This window comes from Hibiscus syriacus, unplaced genomic scaffold (assembly GCF_006381635.1).
Source record: "Hibiscus syriacus cultivar Baekdansim isolate YM2019G1 unplaced genomic scaffold, ASM638163v2 tig00110783_pilon, whole genome shotgun sequence".
Lineage (NCBI taxonomy): Eukaryota > Viridiplantae > Streptophyta > Magnoliopsida > Malvales > Malvaceae > Hibiscus > Hibiscus syriacus.
The window spans coordinates 197,689-221,136 of record NW_024062861.1 but is presented as its reverse complement, the minus strand read 5'-3'; the positions used below and the strand labels follow the sequence as shown (position 1 = coordinate 221,136).

The 23,448-nt window shown below is 31.6% G+C and overlaps 2 protein-coding genes and 3 long non-coding RNA genes across 5 annotated transcripts; all 5 read right to left on the bottom strand.

Moving 5' to 3' along the window:
- Window positions 1–291: 291 nt before the first annotated feature.
- Window positions 292–2,403, bottom strand: LOC120140282. Its single transcript, XR_005517713.1, has 4 exons — window positions 2,322–2,403; window positions 1,926–1,982; window positions 1,380–1,479; window positions 292–561 (listed from the first exon to the last, which is right to left on the bottom strand). It is a non-coding gene; the product is annotated as an uncharacterized LOC120140282 (long non-coding RNA).
- A 1,611-nt stretch (window positions 2,404–4,014) lies between these two features.
- LOC120140270 lies at window positions 4,015–4,837 on the bottom strand. The gene is made up of 4 exons (XR_005517710.1): window positions 4,750–4,837; window positions 4,634–4,660; window positions 4,415–4,546; window positions 4,015–4,175 (listed from the first exon to the last, which is right to left on the bottom strand). It is a non-coding gene; the product is annotated as an uncharacterized LOC120140270 (long non-coding RNA).
- A 664-nt stretch (window positions 4,838–5,501) lies between these two features.
- LOC120140271 lies at window positions 5,502–7,440 on the bottom strand. The gene is made up of 3 exons (XR_005517711.1): window positions 7,354–7,440; window positions 7,121–7,275; window positions 5,502–6,104 (listed from the first exon to the last, which is right to left on the bottom strand). It is a non-coding gene; the product is annotated as an uncharacterized LOC120140271 (long non-coding RNA).
- Window positions 7,441–8,023: 583 nt separating this feature from the next.
- Window positions 8,024–8,629, bottom strand: LOC120140279 (paired amphipathic helix protein Sin3-like 4). Its single transcript, XM_039155283.1, has 3 exons — window positions 8,474–8,629; window positions 8,280–8,391; window positions 8,024–8,134 (listed from the first exon to the last, which is right to left on the bottom strand). Exons 1-3 carry the CDS (start codon window positions 8,602–8,604, stop codon window positions 8,120–8,122), a joined length of 258 nt encoding a protein of 85 aa, XP_039011214.1. The 5' UTR covers window positions 8,605–8,629; the 3' UTR covers window positions 8,024–8,119.
- Window positions 8,630–18,874: 10,245 nt separating this feature from the next.
- LOC120140255 (mini zinc finger protein 2-like) lies at window positions 18,875–19,515 on the bottom strand. Its single transcript, XM_039155255.1, has one exon. It carries the CDS (start codon window positions 19,368–19,370, stop codon window positions 19,089–19,091), a length of 282 nt encoding a protein of 93 aa, XP_039011186.1. The 5' UTR covers window positions 19,371–19,515; the 3' UTR covers window positions 18,875–19,088.
- Window positions 19,516–23,448: the final 3,933 nt, after the last annotated feature.

The window sequence follows — 23,448 nt, the reverse complement described above, 5'->3', positions numbered from 1 at the left end:
ATTTTTTGTATATTCAAACCAACACAGTGAGAAAACGAATGCCACACCAACATGCAAGCCTAACAACAAAAGAAAGGTAAGGTTTTCACCTTCGTTACCTTCGAATTTCCGCAAGAAAAAAAACTTGGATTGTTCTTAAGTTTGCTTGAAATTTGCTGCCTTTATTTCGTATTTTTTCGTAGTTCCAAATGGATTTGCTTACAGATATTTATAGGAGTAAAAATCCTATTTTTAGATGTGGTTACAGAGTCGTATTCTAACTCTATTTGTTGGTTTGTTATCTCCATGAAACCCACAAGCCGAGAAACCCGGAGCACGTTGCCACCGGGACGAGGATTCTACGAGAGCCGCGCGAGGTTCTGACTTATCCAGGATATGCGGCGCTCTAAGGGAAAAAAGCAAAACCCTATCTGGCTCATATTGTTGACCGTTGGATCATATCTGGATCCAATGGTCGAGGCACCTGACGGCTGGGCAGTAGAGATTTAGGGTTAGGAAAACCCTAACTAACTTGGACGGGTTCGCCTGTTGGGCCATTGTTGGGCCACTTGTAATTTGGACCTGACATGAAAACAAATGTAAATGTTGGTTTAATAAAACGAAAATAATTTATATATATATATGTAATATATATGTGACGTATATATATATATATATATATATATATATATATATATATATATATATATATAAATATATGTTTATAAAAAAACAGTGTGTCTACAGCTACGAATATTGCTTTCGTTTTATTCATGCACCAAGGGAGAAACATTTAGAGGTTGCTTACAAAGTACTACGGTATTTGAAAGGGACTCCAAGCAAGGGTCTACACTTCTAGAAAACAAAAAGTAGATGTATGGAGATTTATCTGACGCAGATTGGGCTGATTCAGTAAGTGATAGACACTTTATGAGTGGCTACTATAGCTGTGTATGGGGTAACCTTGTGACATGGAAAAGTAAAAAGCAATCAGTTGTAGCTCGTAGTAGAGCCGAGGCTGAGTTTCTAGCATTGTATATGTGAGGGAATTTGGATACAATGATTAATGGAGGAACTCCAAGTACGGTAAGAACGACCAATGAAGATTGTGACAACCAAGCAACAATCAGTATAGCTAATAATCCTGTCCACCATGACAAAGATGGCAGAGATAAGGTCAGGAACACATAGGGGAAGGCTAGGGGGGGAAATCAGCATTGTCTGTTTGACAATTTTAAATATTAAATATGATAATCATCTTCAAATTTTGTATTAACAGAAGATCTATCGAGTAAATTGTAAAATGCACTCATGAACCTGTATCATAAAAGAGTTTAAATGGAAAGTGGTGACAAATTTTTTAACATTTGCCTACACCAACAGAAGTTGAACTATATTACCTGGCATAGAGTAAGTAGGACTTGGATAACTAGAAGCCCTCCATTTCTTATCAGCAGATGATGAATTAACCGTTGCTGATTGTATTCTCTCATACAATGTCTGTAGAAATTGTAAAGAGGTTACTGAGTTGATGAACAAACTATACAAGAAATATCCATTAGGATCAGCTAAATATTAGCACTTCAACAAAATGCAACTTACTTGGTGGAGCCTAAACAACACATAAAACTAAAAGGAAAAATAAAAAAAACGACTGATTTGATAAGTAGAGAAGAGGCAGATCTTAATGGACTCGGGGGACCAATTAGAAGAACAGACCTTGTGGAAGCAGCCCACTACAGAGGAACCCAATTAATGAATCAATGATACCAATCAGACCAATGCAGCAGAATACTCTTTAAGCCAGTACAAGAAAAACCAACTAGAATGAAGTCGTTGCAATAGAAGACAAGGAATGGACAACTGTATTAAAATAATTTGTTGATGTCCTGAAATTAACTTATATATCAAAACAGTTGTAACGAATCATACGTGATGCAATTTACCTCTTCTCTCAACTTCTATTTTGCTTCTTCAATCTCCTTCATTTGTGCAAAATCAACCTGCAATTCACAGCTTGATTGTGACAAAAGTTAAACCTGTAAAATCTCAAGAGAAAAAATCTGTGTCTTCCTTCTTGCTCATCTGGAAGAAAAAACTTTTCATGAAGGGAATCCTAGAAAAGATTTCAAAATGCATAGAATAATTGGTGAAAGTATTGCAAAGTGTATAAAACTCTAGTAATGCATCATGTTTAACTGTAGTCATGCTCACAGGGACAATCCCCCAAAGATAAGTTTCAGAGTCATTATAGCAAGTATCAACGAACAATTGAAACAAAAATATTAGCCCAAGTAAGAAGCGGAGACTAACAATCTGGGTAAAAATACTTCGGTACATACCTCATGATCTTTTTACCATCCTCAAGTTGCTCAACTTTGTCAAGAGTTCAACCTCTAAACCCTACAAAACAGATGGGATTCATCTTAAGAACCACGAAAACCAAATTAAAGCTTCCTTAAAAAGCAAACGCTAGCAAATGGTATAAAACCTTAAACCTTGAACTCAAATGAATGTGAAATTAAACCACCCAGGACATCATTATTTTGAGGTTGAACAGCCATGTGTGAACTGACGAGAGCATTAGAACCTATCTGAGAGTTGAAGCTCCAATTGCTGATTTGGGCAGTAGATTTTGGGATCTGAGGGAGCATAGACATTGTCTGTGGGTTAAAATTGTCATACGAATTATTCGAGATTGATTGCATAGGTTGGGCATATGGATTAGCATTTGAGTGTCCAGGTTAAACATATGGATTAGCATTTGGCTATGAGGTTGGTCGCAGTGATTAGCACCAGCTTGTGGCAGTTGACTATATGGATTAACACTTGGCTGCACAGATTGGCCATACACGTTAACCATCGGCTGTGCAGGTCAAGAAGTTGGAAAAACATCAGCGAAAATATCATTTTCCTGATATGGAGTTGCCAATTCTTGAGGCAGAGGGAGTTTGTTGATGGAGGTTGAACACTGGACAAACTCAGTGCAAAGTAAGCATTAGCAAATAATGAGTCCCAAATGATGAAGTTTCCAACTGTCTCAGAATCCGTATAAGTGCGCTGAGGATCTACTGCATTCTGGTTTGTTGCAAGCCGGAAAGTAGGCATGTAAGTAGAAATTTGTTGCACAACTGGGACAACATCAGTTGAAGGGAGAACTTTAAAAGGATCACCACCAAATGGATCATCAAAACTCTGAATTGTTGGAATTCCTAAAATTAAAAATAAATTATTTACCTTATTCCTAGGAGTTTCCTTTTACAGTATGATCTAATGTTAGTTTCTAATTCCTAGGGAGTTACTGATTTATAGGGATTGTTTCCTAATTTACACTTAGACTACTCTATAAAGGTTGTAAACTATTTAGTAAATAATAACAACTTTCTTTTAAGTTTGTTCATGAATCAAGAACAACATAACATAAATATAGATGAAAACATATTAACTAAAATATATATTAAAGTCCACTGGAATCAAAGAAGAAAAAGTTCAGAAAAATAAAAGTTCAGAATAAATAAGGAAGAGATACAGAAAAGGAAATAGGGAAAAATATTTAACAAGTCTTCCAAATTAAAATAATCATGTTACCTGATTTCCAAAATTAGATGCGATTGATTAGTAACAAAGGTGGTCATAGCATTGGAGTTGACACGAGCATCAAAATCAGTAGCATGGATTTCAGCTGTAACAGGAATGATGGCAAATGAATCAGACAGAACATCCAATAAGTCTGTTTCAGCATTGGTCAAAACAGAGAGAACCGCAGTGGTAGGGACAACTGCTGCAGTAGGAGCAGTAGTTGGAGCAGCTGTAATTGATGAGTTAAGTCCCTCAAAACAAGAAGTTTGTTCCATACAACCACATGGAACTCCAACCAATAAATTCATTTGAATTGAGCATATAAAAATCAAAACTAAAATAAGTCACCAAAATAGTCTTTTATGTTTTAATTTAAAACTATGACTAGTATGTAAATAACTGCAAATGGTTTAGCTCCCCAAAAATAGTATCCCCATTTAAATTACTAACCCTCGGACTATAGGTCGAGCAGCTCCAAGGTAAGGGGCAGGGCAAAAGCTTGGATTCAGGCAGTGGTCTGCGCACTGTGTTCCAATTCCGCTTCCTGCTTGACCTTCGTAGTTGCGGCTGTGGCATAGTTTCTTCTCTAATTTCTTGTTGGCTCAGCTGCTCTTGTTCTGCAGTTGTGCAGTACCACATAAAAAATAAATTAAAAAAATCATAAAAGGTAATGTGAAGCAACAAAGCATGTCAAATCTAAAATATTTGAACTCAAAAAATTACACTTTCCAGGGTGATATGTCAAGACAAAAGAATAACACATGAACTAAGTTCCATAACTGAAGACATCTATGACCATCAATGTAAAAGAATTGGAACATAGAAACCATTAATTGAATACATATAGAATTTATACCTGAAACTGAACCGCAGGGATCAAATTCATCAAAGATCTCCACTTGATGATTTCAAGAAGCTGAATTACTAAGATCAAGGGTTGTTTGGTCAGGATTATTATTGCTAGAAGTAGAAGAAGCCTCGGGAGCAACTGCTACCATAAAACACAATTGCACCATAAAAGTATATTTAGTATGCACCGTCAAGCAAAACACAATTGCAATCTCTGAAAAGATACCTTTAACTATGGGCAAGAATCTGAATCCTATTTAAGAAAAAAATATATATTTTTATCAGAAAATTTAAGAAACAAGAAACTAACAATTATTGTACCAGAAACCATATTCAATATACCTGTAATCAAAGGAACAATTTATCCACCATCTAAACCATGATCTTCCTCCATATTATCCATAGGCAATTAGTTTTTGCACTCACAGAATTAAAAACAGATCATGTCTGCAATCATTATGCAAAAAATGGAACTTTTGAATTTTCAAAATCAAATTGAAAAAAAAACATGAAGACAATAAGCAGTCAAAAATAGCAGAAGTTCATTTAGATTATGTGTTCCATTAATGTTAATAAAAACATGGAGCAGACTACAAAAAAGAAAACAAATATTCAAAAATAGTATATCGGGAAAGAAAGACTCTACATACATATAGACAGTCCAAAGCAGGTTTAAGGATTTTATGTTTCAATTTAAAAATCAAAACTGAAATAAGTCACCAAAATAGCTTTTTATGTTTAATTTAAAACTGTCACTAGTTATAACCAACGACAAAAGGTTTAGCTCCCCAAAAGTAATATCCCTATTAAAATGACTAACCATTTGACAAGAAAGATGTAATTCACAAATAAAAAATATACTAAAACCTACCACAAGAAAAATAAATAAAATTAATAATAAAATGAAATGTGAATCAAAAGAGCAAGTCAAATTCTATGACCATACAAATAAAAGAATTGGAACATAAAAACCATTGAATTCATATACAATTTCATACCTGAAACTGATTTCCAAAATTAAAATAAGGGAGAGATACAGAAGAGGAAATAGGGAAAACAAGTCTTCCAAATTAAAATAATCATGTTACCTGATTTCCAAAATTAGATGAGATTGATTGGTAGCAAAGGTGGTCATAGCACTGGAGTTGACACGGGCATCAGAATCAGTAGCATGGTTTTCAGCTGTAATAGGGATGATGGCAAATGAATCAGACAGAACATCCAATAAGTCTGTTTCAGCATTGGTCGAAGCAAAGAGAACCGCAGTGGTAGGGACAACTACTGCAGCAGAAGCAGTAGTTGGAGCAGCTGTAATTGATGAGTTAAGTCCCTCAAAACAAGGAGTTTGTTCCATACAATCACATGGAACTTCAACCAGTAAATTCATTTGAATTGAGCATATAAAAATCAAAACTAAAATAAGTCACCAAAATAGTCATTTATGTTTTAATTTAAAACTATGACTAGTATGTAAATAACCACAAATGGTTTAGCTCCCCAAAAATAGTATCCCCATTTAAATTACTAAACCCTCGGACTATAGGTCGAGCAGCTCCAAGTTAAGGGGCAGGGAAAAAGCTTGGATTCAGGTAGTGGTCTGCGCACTGTGTTCCAATTCCGCTGCCTGCTTGATCTTCATAGTTGCGGCTTTGGCGTAGTTTCTTCTCTGACTTCTTGTTGGCTCGTCTGCTCTTGTTCTGCAGTTGTGCGGTGCCACAAAAAAATAAATAAAAATAATCATAAAAGGGAATTGGAAGCAACAAAGCATGTCAAATCTAAAATAAGACCTCCACTTGATGATTTCAAGAAGCTGAATTACTTAGATCAGGGGCTGTTTGGTTAGGATTATTATTGCTAGCAGGAGAAGAAGCCTCGGGAGCAACTGCTACAGAAGTTAGGCTAACCCTATCATAAAAGTATTTTCAGTATGCACCATCAAGCAAAACACAATTGCAAGTAGCATGTATCTGAAAATATACCTTTCACTATGGGCAAGAATCTAAATCCCATCTAAGAAAAAAAAATATTTTTATCAGAAAATTTAAGAAACAAGAAACTAACAATTATTGTACCACAAACCATATTCAGTAATCTTCTTCCAGATTATCCATAGGCAATTAGTTTTTGTACTCATGGAATTAAAAACAGATCATGTCAGCAATCATTATGTAAAAAATGGAACTTTTGAATTTTCAAAATCAAATTGGAAAAAAATAAACATGAAGACAATAAGCAGTCAAAAATAGCAGAATTTCAGATACATTATGTGTTCCTTTAGTGTTAATAAAAACATGAAGCAGACTACAAAAAGGAAAATAAACATTCAAAAATAGTAGATCGGGAAAGAAAGACTCTACATACATATAGACAATCCAAAGCAGGTTCAAGGATTTTATGTTTCAATTTAAAAATCAATACTGAAATAAGTCACCAAAATAGTCTTTTATGTTTTAATTTTAAACTGTCACTAGTTATAACTATTTACAAAAGGTTTAGCTCCCCAAAAATAATATCCCTATTAAAATGACTAACCGTTTGACAAGAAAAATGTAATTCAGAAATAAAAAAAAATATACTAAAACCTACAACATGAAAAATAAATAAAATTAATAATAAAATGGAATGTGAAGCAAAAGAACAAGTCAAATTCTATGAACATCCATATAAAAGAATTTGAACATAAAAACCATTGAATTCATATACAATTTCATACCTGAAACAGAACCGTGGGGATCAAATTCATCACAGACCTCCGCTTGATGATTTTGAGAAGTTGAATTACTAAGATCAGGGGCTGCTTGGTTAGGATTATTACTGCTAGCAGGAAGAGAAGCCCCGGGAGTAGCTGCCATAGAAGTTTGGCCAACCCTATCATAAAAGATTTTTTTCAATATCCACCAATAAGAAAAACACAATTGCAAGCAACATATCTCTTAAAAGAAATACCTTTCACTATGGGTAAGAATCTGAATCACACTTACTACTTCTACTTTAGGAGCACCAACATTTTGTTCAGAATCCTTCTGCTCATGCTACACATCAGGTAGCTAAATTTTAGCGAAAGAATAACTTAATTAAGAGGGAAAGATAATACGGATGAATGGATAATGAACATATGTTTCATGTAATACACCAGAAAGAACTATATATTATCTCCTATGTACACTAGACCACCGTGGCTCAAATACCACCACCAACTTACACAGATTAAACTTATAATTCTTAGAGAGCCCTCAAAATATTTCTTTATTTGGCAGGTCATATATGAATGACACTACACTGAATCATGATTTCATTTAGAAAGGAAAAAGGTTTCCATTTGCTTGCCACTGTCAACTCTCTTACCCGGTCCCTAATGTCTGTGTTTGTATGTAAATAATGCATGACTCGACAGACAAACACAGAAATCCAAAGAAAACGTCCGAGGAAGTTTCTTTTATTTTTGAAAAAATAATATTTAAATTGGAATATAAGAAATTGGATTTAACTCATGCGAGAAATTGCTTTATGGTTCATTATTGTCCTTTAATTCTTGAGCAAAAAAAACATAGCAGCAAATGGATTCATACATACCATATCTACTTATGCTAGCGAAGTATATGCCAAGAGTAATCTCTGATATAGTTGTAGACTTTGTAGTCTAATTGAATTACCATTTGAAACCATTGCTCGGTTATGGCATTGGATGTTCTGATCTTAGGCTGCTTGTCGTTTAACTCGGAACAATCTGTATCCAAAACAAAAGTGACCTATTAGGTACCAATTCCAGTCATTTAACGTATCATATACATCTATTTACAAGAAAAAACAATCTTATGGGAAAAAAGAAGAAAATTTCACTAATGTGCGACGGAATATCTAATCGGGTATACCTTGGAAGAATTGCAAGCGATCTTGCACTCCAAACCATTAACTATTTTAAGTCCTCTAGTCGTCCGACATGTTGAAGATAGATCATCACCACCCGCACATTTGTGTATATTCCTACAAACATAATTCTTATATATCATGATAACTTCACAAAGTAAATGCAGGCAACCATGTCTATAGTCCTTAGTCAATATACCTCCTCAAGAAAATCCCCAGCTTCTCTTTTTCCTCGGGAAAAACTAAGAGAAAGTCATTGTGCAAATACGCTGCAACATTAGGGTCCATGGAAACAGTTGTCACTTCAGGTTGATCTTGTCCATAGTCCATAGTCCATAAGTTGGATGAACAGACAAGTTGGCCTCAATGACAGCAAACAAAAAATGCAGTGCATGTGAGAGTCCTATATTATAGATCAAATAAACAATCCAGAAGAAAAAGAGAAAAGTTAAGTCTTACACATTCAATGTGATATATATTCTCATCATGTAGGAGAACATGAGCATTTTCATGATATAGCAATGTCATCCTTATTAATCGACAGGTAATCTTGTATAATATTGAAAATAGTTACCGAAGCATTTTTAAATAGTTAAAATCTAACAACAAATCTGAACATAAATCCAAAACCCAAAACTGAGATAATATATATATGTATATATAATGGATACCTGAAGTAATTATGTGACGTTACTGGCACCATAGATTCTATGACATTACTGGAACTAGCTTGTTTACTAACCCCTGCTACTTCACCGCCTTTAGAGGGACTAACCTGCATTATAGCTTCAAAGGTGATTTTCTTGTCAATTGGTTCACACATAACATTGGGCTCAAACTTAATTTCCTGGAAATTAAAGCAGAACCAAAGCATTATGCCTCATAAAAATGTCAAAAGTAGAGAAAAAGGTTAGGAAATTAATCAGATGGCAAATAATACCATGTCACAGTCAAACCCACAAAACTACTGTAAAACAGGGTACAAATTATACATTAGCTTCAATTATCAATATAACAAGTACAAGTATCTGAAACAGCCCTCCAATATAGCTAATAGATCAGAAAGATAACCCAAATAAGATTTCACGTTATTGTCCAAAAGATAAGGGGAAATAGACAACATAAGACAACCTACCAAAGCTTTTCTTTCTCAATATCATTGTGCTTGTAGAAAAGTAAAATATCTTCCTTTGTCTTATATGGTGGAGCAATTGGTCATAAATCTTAAACAATTATGTTTAACATCAGGATAAAAATAAAAGAGAACCCCAAACATTTATCAAGAGCAAACTGGCAAAACTTAAACAAAAGGTGGCGTTACCAAGATTCATAACCAGAATTCGCCTAAAGAATCTAGTAAAAATAGTCAGTTTCAAACCTCACTATAATACACTGTCTGTATAATTGTGAAGCTTCATCAATGCAAGCAGCTTTAGGATCATTCAGACATAAATTCAAACAGGTGCTCTGCAACAGAAAAAAAGATAGGATTTCTACGGTAGAATGAGTATAAATAAATATCAAGCAATGTCATCCTTATTAATTGACAAAAAATCTTGTATAAAATTGAAAATCGTTACTAAAACATTTGTAAATCGTTAAAATCTAACAACAAATCTGAACATGAATCCAAAACCCAAAACTGAGATAATATATCATGGATACCTGAAGTAACTTTGTGACGTTACTGGCACCGTAGATTCGATTCTATGAACAGAAACAATTGTTTGGGGATTATTTGACGGAAAATAAGGCCAGAGAATGCTGTCTTCCGTGCATCTCTCCTCAAATATCTGCAAGCCGCATAACGACCAGAACTCATTGCTCAAGAATCTATTGAAACTCAACAGAAAGATTTCCTAAATCTATGTTGTTGGAAAATAAATCTATCGATATACAAGGGAATTGAAAAAAAGATTAGGTAATTGAAGTAGAAAAGGAGGAACGGCTATTTCAAGAATTGGGAATTGAGAGGGAAAGTGTGTAATGGGAACAACCATATTTGCAGAGAGGTTGGAGTTGGGTAGAAGAAAGCGTGGCAACGTTTCTTATGTCATCTATATATACTAGCCAAAACCCCGTTAAAACTTTGGGAGATTTCCAACGGCTATTAAATTAGCTGGGCTGGAAACCCCAAGGAAGGTGGGCCTTGTTGCATTTAAATAAATTAGGATAAAGTTATGCCATTTAATTATTAATGTTTTAAAAAAGTATATGTATAAGATCAGAGTCGGGCTAATAGGGGAACACCATGAGCGATTGTTCAGGGACTCTAATTCTTATAGATCCTAATTTTTTTATTTTTTTATCTTTATAATTGATTTTCTAATTATTTTAAATTTCGTTTTTATCTTTATAATTGAGATCTTTAATTTATCTTTATAATTGGATCTTATTTTTTTTAATCTTACTTTTTACCTTTATAATTAAGACTTATGATTTTTTCAATCACACTTTATACTTTTATAATTGAGCTCCATGATTTTTTTAGTTTCACTTTATACCTTTATAAATTGAGGTCCTAGTTTGTTTTAATCTCACTTTTTATCTTTATAGCTGATGCCCCTAATTTTTTCAATCACATTTTTTACTTTTATAATTAAGACTATTAAATTTTTCAATTTTACATTTTACCTTTATATAATTGAGACCCTTAATTTTTTTTTAATTTCAATTTTTACCTTTACAATTAATGCATCTACTTTTTTTTTCAATTCCATAATCCCTCTCATTAATTCGTTTAATTTCGAATGAAATCTAAGCACATTTTCTTTTTCATTTTTAAATTATATTCTTCAATTTATCAAATATTATTGAACTTCTAGTCTTCTCCAATCATAATCTATGTAAAATAATATAATATTTTTTATTTATTATTCAAAATAAAGATATGTATCATACCTAAATACAATTTTTTTATTTATTCTCTTAACAATATTTAAGGTGTTTTATTTACAAAATAATGAAAAAAAATATTTGAAAATTTTAATTATTTTAAATTTATCCTCAAACTTTTTAAATTTTAGTTTCATCCTAAACTCTAATATCAGTTTTAAATTTGTCCTCAAAATTTTCAACATTTTATCTTTATCCCAAACTATATCCTTCATTGTAAATTGGTCCCTTTAATTTTTCAACATTTCAATTTCATCCCAATTTATATATATATGTACTCGTCACTGTAAATTGATGTTATTTATAACTAATTAATAATAAATCATGTCAACTGGTGAATAGACTTAATTTTTTGTTTAAAGTTGCATCCATTCAGTCATACCTATTCAACAATTCTCTTCATGAAACGATTAAGTCATTTCATAAAAAGGTTAAGCCCTTTCATCAAAAGAATAAGTCCTTTAATAGAAAGGGTACGTTCTTTCATCGAAAGATCTTAACCATTCAATCCGTTTCCTCTCCCTATATATAGGCTAGTTGAGGCACACTTCTTAGACATAAGTTACAATTAACAATGTTGAATTACGAAAACACTTAGAGAATTCCTTCAAAAAAAATTCTTTCCAGTGATAGAGAAAGACAAGATTGTGTTTGACTGATCACTACAATTGTGCTTACTATTGTGATCGTTTGTTGTTGTATCTTAGTAGACCGACGTCCAATGACACTCAAAGTGTAACATCCTCAATATCGGTTAGTGATTGAATTATAAAACTTCAGAATTTGGTGATTAAAGTAGAATAATTGAATAGTTCAAGGATTTATTGGGAAATATTTCATGAAGGATGGTTAGTAATTATTAAATGAATTAAAGGGTAAAATGGTCATTTAACAAGAAAGATTTTTATTTTCCCTTATAAGATAAGGGAACCATGTGGAGAAGAGGGAAATGAGAGATTTCTCCAGAGCTTTCTTCTTTTTCCTCCTTCATTTGTGAAAGCCAGAGCAAAGGTGAGTTTCTCTGTTAGTTGATTATTTGTTGATTTTAAATATAGGTTTTGATCCTTAGGTGATACTTAAGCTTAAGGAAAGCTTAAGTTGTCTTAAAATCAAAAGATGAAGAAGTTGTGAAAGATTAAAGATAAGAGGTTTCAAAGTGAATTTCTGAAAAAGAGTTAATAAAGGAACTTTGAGATGGATATTACTTGTCATCAACTAAATTAAGAGATATAAAGTAATAGAATTGGATTTAGAACATATTGAAAATTGGTATGATTATTGATTTCTATATGGAAGAAGGAATTTTGAGGTTTAAGATGTGATAAATGAGTATAAATTGGTTTAAGCATATGTATGTGAGTTAAGAATATGAAAGGGGAGGAAACATGAAGTATTGAAGCTGAAAAGAGTGAATTTTCGGGCTTAAAATATGATTTCTTGGAAAAGTGTATCGGTACACATTCAACAAGTACCGATACACTCTTGAATGAAAAACATTGAATGCAATAAGTACTGATACACCCATAGTGTACCGATACCCCCTAAAGGAAAAAAGTGAATTATGTTTCATTAAATTAGCTTAAGTTATTAACATCAAGTTATAAGGTTTAGGCTGTTAATAATCGTATTGAAAATTATATTTATGTAGATACAGAGCCTAAACAAGTTCCGGAATAATTGAAGAGTAGGATCGATCGGAGGAAAGACAAAGAGATATAGGTGAGTGCATATGCATAACATGATTATAGTAGTATATTCAGTTCTAGACTTGTGATAAGTCTAGATTTAATACTTTGATACATGATTCATTTCATATTATGAAACATGATATGAGTTCATACCATATGCATTATGTGACATGTTTTAAATGAATATGCATGAAAAGTTATATGAGCCATGTGATAAAGGTAAGGAAAATTATATGTCTATGAGATATACTATGTGAATTGTGATAAGCCCATGTTATGTAGATGAGAACTATAGGTATAGTTGGCATGCCAAGAGTAGAGGGTTTACGCGGTCCTTCGGGACATATATGTATTCTTTGGAACATGTGTGAGGTTTTTTGAGACACATACTTGATCTTTGGCATATGTATATGATTCTTAAGGAATTTCTACGTTGTCTTTATGGACATCTTATATGTCACTTCGGTGCATTTCTACGTGGTCCTTCGGGACAAATTCTACGTGCCCCTAGTGGGAATTTATATGAGATGTGGTGACAACATAATGCACAACCTCACATTACTCACATACCTCAGGTTCTCAGTATTCTATCATGGGCTAGGGAACTTATTAATACGAATTCATGATGATAATTTGATCAGATTATGGGTAAGATACATGGTTATGCAATTTGCATGGATTAAATATATGATTTCATTACATTTCATATCATTATGACATTATCATTATATTTCATTGTTATTATATTTATGCCTCACTAAGTCGATGACTTAGCGTGTGAGTGTTTCACACGTAGGATCCGAGAAGGTAGACAAGCAAAGTTAGGTAGCTGGGATATCATTACTCTTGTAACTATCAGATCAGAAACAACTTAAATAGTATGCCATTTTGTTATGTAAATCAGTGTTGGCATGTAATTAAACGTTTAAGTCGTGTATGCTCTGAGTATTTTGGGAATTTTGTATAAACCTATGTATATATATATATGTTTGGCTGAAATTACTGTAGCAGTATCGAAACACATTTTACATTCGATGTTTGTGAGCATTGGTACTGTTCATTACTGTTCACACAGTATTGGTACTATTCACACAATATAGGTATTATTCATACAGTATAATACTATTCATAAAAACATTTTGCCTTAAATTTGTTATAACGAAACATAATTCAACAATATATTATCGTATTTTTTTAATATAAGTCCAAATGTTCTGTTATTTTATAAGAATATTGTTTTAAAAAGTCAATGTGACATCTCGGACTCGTATCTGGGTCGGGTACGGGTTGGGGGTGTTACACAAAGCACCGAGGAGAGGACAAATTTATCTTAAGGAAATTGTTCATACATGCTTTAACAAAATTTTCTCTTTTATTTATTACTTCGCTCATCCGATTTCATGTTTGCATATACGAGTAAATCATTTCGTTCCTCTACTTCAATTTTGTATTTATTTTGCTTCGTTCGATAAATAATAATACATGTTCATTATTATTATTTTTATCTCAAATTAACATTTTGTCTAACAGATTCATCATTGTTCATTCGAAACAGGTATAACACTTGCTAATGATGTATGTGGATGACATAGTAATAACTAGTAGTGATGAGGTAGAGGTAGATAGGGGTGTGCATTTTCGGATATCAGATCTTATCCGAAAAATTAGATATCCAGAAATTCGGATCACTAAAATTGTGATATGTATCTGATATGAAAAAAAATCATATATCTGAAATTTCGGATCGAATATTCGGATACTTGAATCCAAATATAAACTTTAAGTTAACAAAAATATTAAATTTAAAATTAATATTTTATGATTTTATACGATATATGCTATACTTCTACTATATAAAAAATTATAAGAACAATTCTAAAATAAGTTTTTAATGCAATTTCAAGGCATGAAAACCAAATAATCTAAAATTGGAAAAAAATTATTTTTTCGAATTTTTGAATAATTCGAAATTAGAATTTATTTGATTTGTATTTATCCGGTTATTATTATTTTAGATATCTGATCCGAATTATCCAAAAATCAAAACACGAATATAATATTCAAAATTTTAAATTGAATCTAAGAATCAAATCGGTCGGATCAAATACAAATGCAGTTGTTAAACAGATAAACTCTGAGGTGGCGTTTGGTTGGATGGAATCTCTTGGAATTGGTGGGAATTGGAATCTAATTCCACCACTTTCCCATGTTTGGTTCAAGTTTTTCAAGGGAATTGGAATCCCTGATGGAATTCAATTCCATCAAATGAGGGAAAGTGAATTCCATCCAAAAATGGATGGAATTCAATTCTCATGTTGGAGGAAATTGAAATTTGATCATACTACCCTCATCAATCCTTTGGTAACTTATTCATATATTGAATAAAAATATTTTTTTTATTATTTCGGGTCGGGTCGGGTTTCTAATTCATATATTCGGGTCGGGTCGGATCGGGTTTTTTAAGTGTGATATTCGGGTCGGGTTTGGGTTTAGGGTGAAAAAAACCGGACCGACCCGAAAATATATATAATTCAGGTCGGGTCGGATTAAGTCACTGTTTTTATTAAATAAAAATATTTTTTATTATTTCGGGTCGGGTCGGGTTGGATTTCTAATTCATATATTCGGGTCGGGTTGGATGAAACTTTATTTTGTTCGAGTTGGGTCGGGTTTTTTAAGTGTGATATTCGGGTCGAGTCGGTCGGGTTTTTTTTAAGTGTGATATTCGGGTCGGGTCGGGTCAGTATCGGGTTCGGGTTTAGGGTGAAAAAAACCGGACCGACCCGAAAATATATATAATTCGGCTCGGGTCGGATTAAGTCACTGTTTTTATTAAATAAAAATATTTTTTTATTATTTCGAGTCGAGTCGGGTTGGATTTCTAATTCATATATTCGGGTCGGGTCGGATGAAACTTTATTTTGTTCGGGTCGGGTTTTTTATGTGTGATATTCGGGTCGAGTCAGGTCAGGTTTTTTTAAGTGTGATATTCGGGTCGGGTCGGGTTCGGGTTTAGGGTGAAAAAAACCGGACCGACCCGAAAAAAACATATAAATTTACCTTATATATTTAGGAATAATTACAATAATACCCCTCTATATATAATTTTTTTCAATTAAGTCAATGTTTTTATTGAATAAAAATATTTTTTTTTATTATTTTTGAGTCGTGTCGTGTCGATTTTCTAATTCATATATTGAATAAAAATAGTTTTTGGTATATTTTTTGGTAACTAATTAACATACTCCGATTGGAATGTATCGAAATATTGCTCTATCTTTTGGTAACTTATTAACATATTTTGATTGCGATGATTTTAACTTATAATGTTTATTAGCATGATTTTTATAATTTATTGAAATGAATAATCAATCAATAAAATAAAATTTTAATATTTTTTATTTTTTTTATAATATATTACTACATGTAAGTTGTAAAATAAACTAAAATAAAGCAAAAAAATAAGAAGGACAATTATGTTATTTTACATTACTGAAATCAAATTCATCTGATATGTCTGCTTACAAAACATAATATAAAATTGGATTCCAATTCCATTTCCTGCCAACCAAATATAATATGAAATTAGATTCCAATTTCATTTCCTGCCAACCAAATAGAATATGAAATTGGATTCCAATTCTTACATATTACAATTCTTACAGATTCCAATTCTCTCATAAATATTCTAACGAACCAAACGCCACCTGAGTTTTACTTAAAGATTTCGGACAGATTGAGTTCTGTCTTGACAAAAAATTCGTCAAGGTCTACAGGGAAAATCTAAAAGGAATAACGTCTTTGGATTTTTGAAAGATTTAAAACCTTTGAAAGCAAGGTGGAATATTCTTTTAGGTTAAATCCATCCAAGTTGTTGGACTTTCAAACCACAATATATTCAAATGAAAAGGCCCAAATTGATTGTCTTCGACCAATTCCCTGCAATTGATATGGTTTAATGATCTTAACGAGTTTATTATTATTTTTAGATTAAATATAAAAATAAGTGTACAAATTATGTCGTTTTTTTAAATGGTATCTAAATTTTTTTGGGTCAATTCAGGTGTCTAACGTTATAAACATTACTACTTTAGATGTCTTGGCCGTAACGGTCATTAAAAAATTCTGTTAAATGACACGTGTCACATTATTGTAACTTTGAAATTTTTTATTTAAAATAAAAAACTTAAAATATAATTCATTTTTAAAAAACTCCAAAAATTTTCTGAAATGTTAAAAAATCCTAAAACTTTGAAATTTTTTATTTCAATCCCTAAATCCACGTCATGCGTCACCCTTTACCGTCACCGAACTTCCATGACGGCCAATCGACGACAAAGATGAAAATGACTAACCGGGGAGATGGCAAGGATGATGTTAGAGGTGGTGGTCGTGCCCGACAAGGAATGTAAGGTTAGGGTTAGTGCTAGGATTAGAGTTAGGGTTAAGGTTAGTGATTTGAAGCTTTTTGTAATTTAAGAGAAATTAGGATTTTCTTAAATTTGATAATGTTTTTAAGTTTTTTTTAAATGAAAATTTTAAAATTATCTGAAGGTGACATGTGCCATTTAATGGGCTTTTTTAACAGTCATTATGGCTAAGGCACCTAAAGTAGTAACGTTTGTAAGATTAGACAGTTGAATTGATCGAAAAAAAAGCTTAGGCGTCACTTTAGAGAAAAAAAAGATATAGTTTGAACACTTATTTTTATATTAATTCTTAATTTTAATAAAGTTGGTTTAATTTGATAAAAAGAAAAATAACATCAAAATATATTGGTTTATAATCACCTTAGCTTAACCGGAGGGAATAAGAATAAACAAGGACGAAGATAAATAGGTGGGAGGGTCTAATTCAAATTCCAGTCTCAGAGTTTAAATATTGTTCAAATTAAACCTTAATCTCATTAAATATTTTAATTTAAATGCTACTTAATTTGGTCTCAACGTCCTATTCTAATTTCGTCCCTGGGAATGAAAGCAAACATTGGAATCATACATCATTAATATTTAAAATGAAATCTTGGCACAAATAAACTTATCCATAGGTTTAGTTGGGATCTGCTTGGACTTATTTAATATCTTCATGTGGAACTCCATAGAGAAGATGATGATGTCAATAATTAAAACATATATAGAAGATATTGTTTGAGCTCAAATAATTGATGAAATTGGGTAACAAAAATGAACAAGAATACAAGATAGGTCTTAAAGAAAAGCTTTCCATCCCTAGTAAAAAAAAGGGACTTGACTTTGATGATACAACAAAAATAGGTTTTACCAACGTTAAAATACAAGCTAGGTCCTAAAAGAAAAAACATTTTTCAGCTCAAAACCATTGGGATATTTTTCTGAGTCGACACTAACAGGAGTCAGCTTTGTTGCTGACCATAAGAGTTTGATCAATGTGTTGGAATAAGAACAAGCTAGGCTATGCTTATGAACGTGCCTATGTTGTGTTTTTTTCTTCCATTTCTAGGGCACATGCCCTACCCTCCCATAAAAAAAAAAAAAAAAAAGAGAGGGTACGGTTCAATCTAATTGATTTATATGGAGAAACTTAAGAGGCAATGTTAAAGAAATATGAGGTTCAAATTCCAAAAATATGGACCAAAAGATGTGGTGGGGTTTAAACTTTATATAATTGCGTTTTAATCAAGTACTAAGTGCATGCCTCACAAATTTTCCAATCATAACAGCCAGCAGGGAGTAGACCACAGCAGAAAACTATTCCATTACTGAGCTGAAGTATGTGGGCCTCTCAACTTAAATACAAACTTATATCATTACCATTCAGATTAAACTTCCACATTTAGGAAATATTCCATTGATTTCTGCCTTTAGTGTCAGAAGATAAGGTTGCTAATTGTTTGGTGCAGGGATCAATGAATTATCATCATCATTCATTCCCCCTTATACAATCATCATGGTAAAATTCAAACACAATTTCAATAAGGTTCCAATGGGGATTTACAGCTCAAGAAACAAAGGGTTATTTCATATATATAGGTCTTGCACTTCAATAGAAAACATAAACCTAACATTAAGCATCATTAATTCCTTCACTAACAACATGCATAATACAAGTTATTGATAGGGAGGATGTTTTCGTAATGAAAACTGAAAGCCAGCTTCCAATATTACCGCTACAATACTATATCATATAATTAAAACCTTCCAATTATATAAACTTGAGCTGTAATAAAAGTTAAACAAAACTATATATATATAGTTATGTTGTATTGGAAGAATTATGAGGTGAAGAACACTCAGAGACTACCTCGGCTTCAATTTCCTTCCTATGGAAATTCCTATGGCACCCACAGGCAGCACAAGTGAGTGCAGCGCTGGTTCCTTCGTCTCCGCTGGCCATGAATTCCCGGCAACCATCGACGACATAACCTCCGGTGCTGGCGGCGTGATTCCTTTGGCACTCCCCATATCTCACACTCCTTATTGTGGTAGTGCTTCTTGCTGGCTCCTCCCTTCTCACTACTACTTGCCGCTTCCTCATTGTCTGCACTGCCTATGTTAATGCAACAGCAAAACCCGAAAACATAAAAAAAGAGAGGCAATGGTTTTAGTTGGATAAGGTTAGTGCCAATGCCAAAGCCCTAACCCTAAGGTTTATATGAAACACTTTCTTATGGACTTGATAACATTATAGCTCACCATGTATTATTGTTTTCATTTCTTACTTGCATTAATTGTTTTTTCCCTTACTGGTAAATTGGTAATACATATTATTACTACTAAGCCAAGGAAAAACCCTAAAATGATGATAATCTGTTTCAAAACCAGTGTTTGGTCTTAAATGGAATGAACAGCTAAGCTTTAGCTGCTTTAAACCCAAATTAGAATGGTGTGGCCCCCTAAACTTATGTTAATAGGCAATTGCTTTGATAATTGATGCAATACCAACAACAATTGTCTCTACTTCATCAATAAACGTCTTTTTTGTAAGCCTTGCCAAAACTTTACGCAAAAAACAACTTTTTTTTTAAGTTTCTCTTTTTATCATTGAAGTCCAAAAATTTTAGGGTAAACATTGAACAAAGGCTACATCCGCCACTGATGGCACTCTGCTATGCCTTATTCAGCTTGAGGTTTATATGTGGATGGTGCAATGAAATTAGACGATAGTTATGGAGGCATCGAGGGTATTCTTAGAGATGCTGCTTATACTCTTTTTTGTGTCCAATAGGGGCAGGTTAACCAGTCCTGGGTGAAAAAAAATAATATAACTAAGTATACCACATTATCTTTTTGACCCAGTGGCAAAGGTCTACAAGGGTACACGATTTGACCCCAAAGGCCCAAAGTTTCTGCTTTCAATTTCCCCCCTAGCAAAGGTCAACATTGGTGGGTCAGTGCATAACCCTCAAATTGTAGTATTTCTTTTCAGAAAATTTGAAAAGTTAAAAGTACAAAACACCAAGAAACTTCCAAATTAATTTTTCTTACATTTTCCATATATTATTGACTTTCTGTTCAACTACACGTAGTAACTCACACTTTTTATAATTTTCTCTTTTTACAAAGCGTGTGGGACTTTTCCCCATCATCCGACACACAAATGTGGCCAACTTTGAGTTCTATTACGCGTGATCCTGTTTCTTTTGGTAGTCGTATCATATTAATCCAAATCGATTGAGATCATTCATCTACTTTTTATGAGTAAGTTTTTCGACATAAATTTTTTATATATATAAAACTTAAATTTAAAATTTGTTTAAGTGATATCAAATTGTGTACCACTTGAAGTAACCCTTTTGATGTGTATTCAAATAAATATTTTTATATATATTTATATAAAAATAACTTTAAACAAAAAAAAGTACATACAAAATATTATTATTTATATTAATGATAAATATAAAAAATCATAAAATAGATCAAATCTTAAAACTTAATTGTATATTTATAATTTTGATTTTATGAAACTATAAGACATTATAATTTTATCAACTAAAGTTGGTGTTCTCTAAAGGTATATAATCATGATAAAAGCTTTTAGTGTTATTGTATACTTAATTCTGTAATTGATATAAATAAGAAAATAGTTGTTTTATATATAGAACTTATCGCATGCACATGCAATATAAAATTAGGGTGAGTAAAATAAATAAATAAATCAAAAATTAAAATGATTTGTAGTAGTTAGATGGTAGATGGTTTAGAAGTTTTCAAATCGTAATTATTCAAATTAAATTTTATCTTATAATATAAAAATAAGTATTTATATCTCAAATACTGAAAATAAATTTAAAATGTCATATTATTAATTGTCTTTATTTAATTAAATTATCTCTTTTAAAAATATTTATTAAATAATCCTTTAATATTTTATCAAATAATAACAAAAAATTATAAAATAAAGTCATGTTGATAAAATAAATTCCCAAAATAAAATTTAAAAACTAGGACTAAATAATTGATTCAAAAATCTAAAAATATTATCTAATAGAACAGACGTAAGTATATAATAAAAAATAACTAAAATAACTTGTAATAATAATCTGTTAATTGGAATTATAAAAATGATATTATGAATGTATTAGAAACAAAATCTTATTAATTTATATTGCTTGCAAGTTGCAATGAAGTGCTTCTTTCATAAAATCCACACGTAAATTCCATTTAGACTTTTAAACATTTTATTCAATAAATTAAGGAAACTCAAGCCTCAAATATCACACGTAAACATGCAATAATATTTTCTTGCCAAGCCAAATCAATATTCTAATGTTGATATTTTTAATTTTTTTTTATTTTTAAATATAATTCAATATAAATGTTCATATATTTTTTTCCCACGATTTACATTTGAAAATAACCTCAAATTCGTCCGACATATGATTTTTATATAATAGATTAATTAACATTCTTTTGATTCAAATTGCAACTATTAAAAATTATATTTTCCTTGTCTTTTATATAATTTTTTAATAATTTAATTTATGGGTGGTTTTCCAAGTCAATCGGCATGAAAGTGATACTGCTATAGTAAGTTCTATTTCATTTTCAAGATAATCCTGATCTAACCAAATATTATAGAATAATTTAATAATAATAATATCCTCTCATAATGAAATTTTGATATTAATTTTAAAAAATATTGAGCCAACAATTAAGGATGGATAGACGAATGTTGGGACGGATCGCACCTCTAGAAATTTTTAAATTTTCAAATAATTGAAGTATTTTTTTTTATTTTATATTAATGGTCTACTTTCATATTTTCTTTAATTTTATAATTCCATGTTTTTAAATTTTTTAGTATAATTTATTAAAAATTTACACGTCTAAAATAAAATTTTCCGTCTATTTTTACTGACAATATTTAAACTAAATGTCTGTTCATGTGATTTTTTTATTGTAGAAAGAATATTATATTATATCTTAACTTTATGTATGTTTAATCTAACAAATTCATGCAATTCTTGCATATCATTGTACTACGGCTTACTTTATAGGTGCAATAGTTGTGCTTTTTGTTAAATCTCAATTTATACAGATAGTAATTAATTGGATTAAAATTTATAAGCAGAATTAATTCAGTATCATTGGCATTTAATTATTATTTAAATAAATAACATATATAACGATGGATTGAAATCATTTTTAAAAATTTTAATATATATAAACTCTTGTTTGTAATCAGATAAATGAACCATTAAAGATGGATCGAAGTTACATAAATCCAATCCTAGGCCGATAAATATGAGAGTACACACATGATATTTTTAGTAACATACTCATGATAAGAAACTAAAATAAATTTGAGAAAAATAAACGAAAAGGGAAAATCAAACAAAAACAACTCAAAATAAATAAAAACGTAAAAACATAAAAATAATTATATCACGTCATAAATATAACATGTCCGCTCAATCGTTATGTCGTACGTCATTTAAAAGGGATTTTTCTTAGACAAGTCAACCTTCCCCTTAATGGTATGTTTCAATCATGAAATTATGTAATTATGGATGAATCAAAGTAGAGCATAGCAGTCGTCCTCCTGGAATTTTCAAACTATCATATATTTTAATTTTTTTTATTAACAATCATTCCCCCTAGAATTTTATAAGTTTGTCCCATCCTAAAATATTAGAAGTTAACCCTACTGACATGAAATCCTTCGTCATTCCTTGCATGCAATATTTTATAAGGCATACACCTGGTAACCCAGTTGTTTCCTCGATAATCTGTACTAACAGACAAGTTATGCGTTAGTACAAAAGTCACAACATGATCTCAATAAACACAAATACTCTTGGATAGGAGATCCCGCTGGGCCTAACGAAAACTAGAGTCTAATCTCACTTTTCAACCAAGAGCGCAATAAGGGACCCCAAAGTTTCAAATCATCCTAGGTTTTCTTCTTAGAGAGATATTGTATCATTCACTTAGTACCAATGCTTGTACACCTATCTCTCATGTGAACCTAGGAGAATGTCGCTTACACTATGGTAGTTCCACATACTAGCTCAAAGTGAGAGTCCTTAGTGGGAAAAAGAGTGTTGTTATCTTTAAAGATCTTAAATTCAAATAGTTATATCTACAGAATATGTGTACATTATTAATAACTA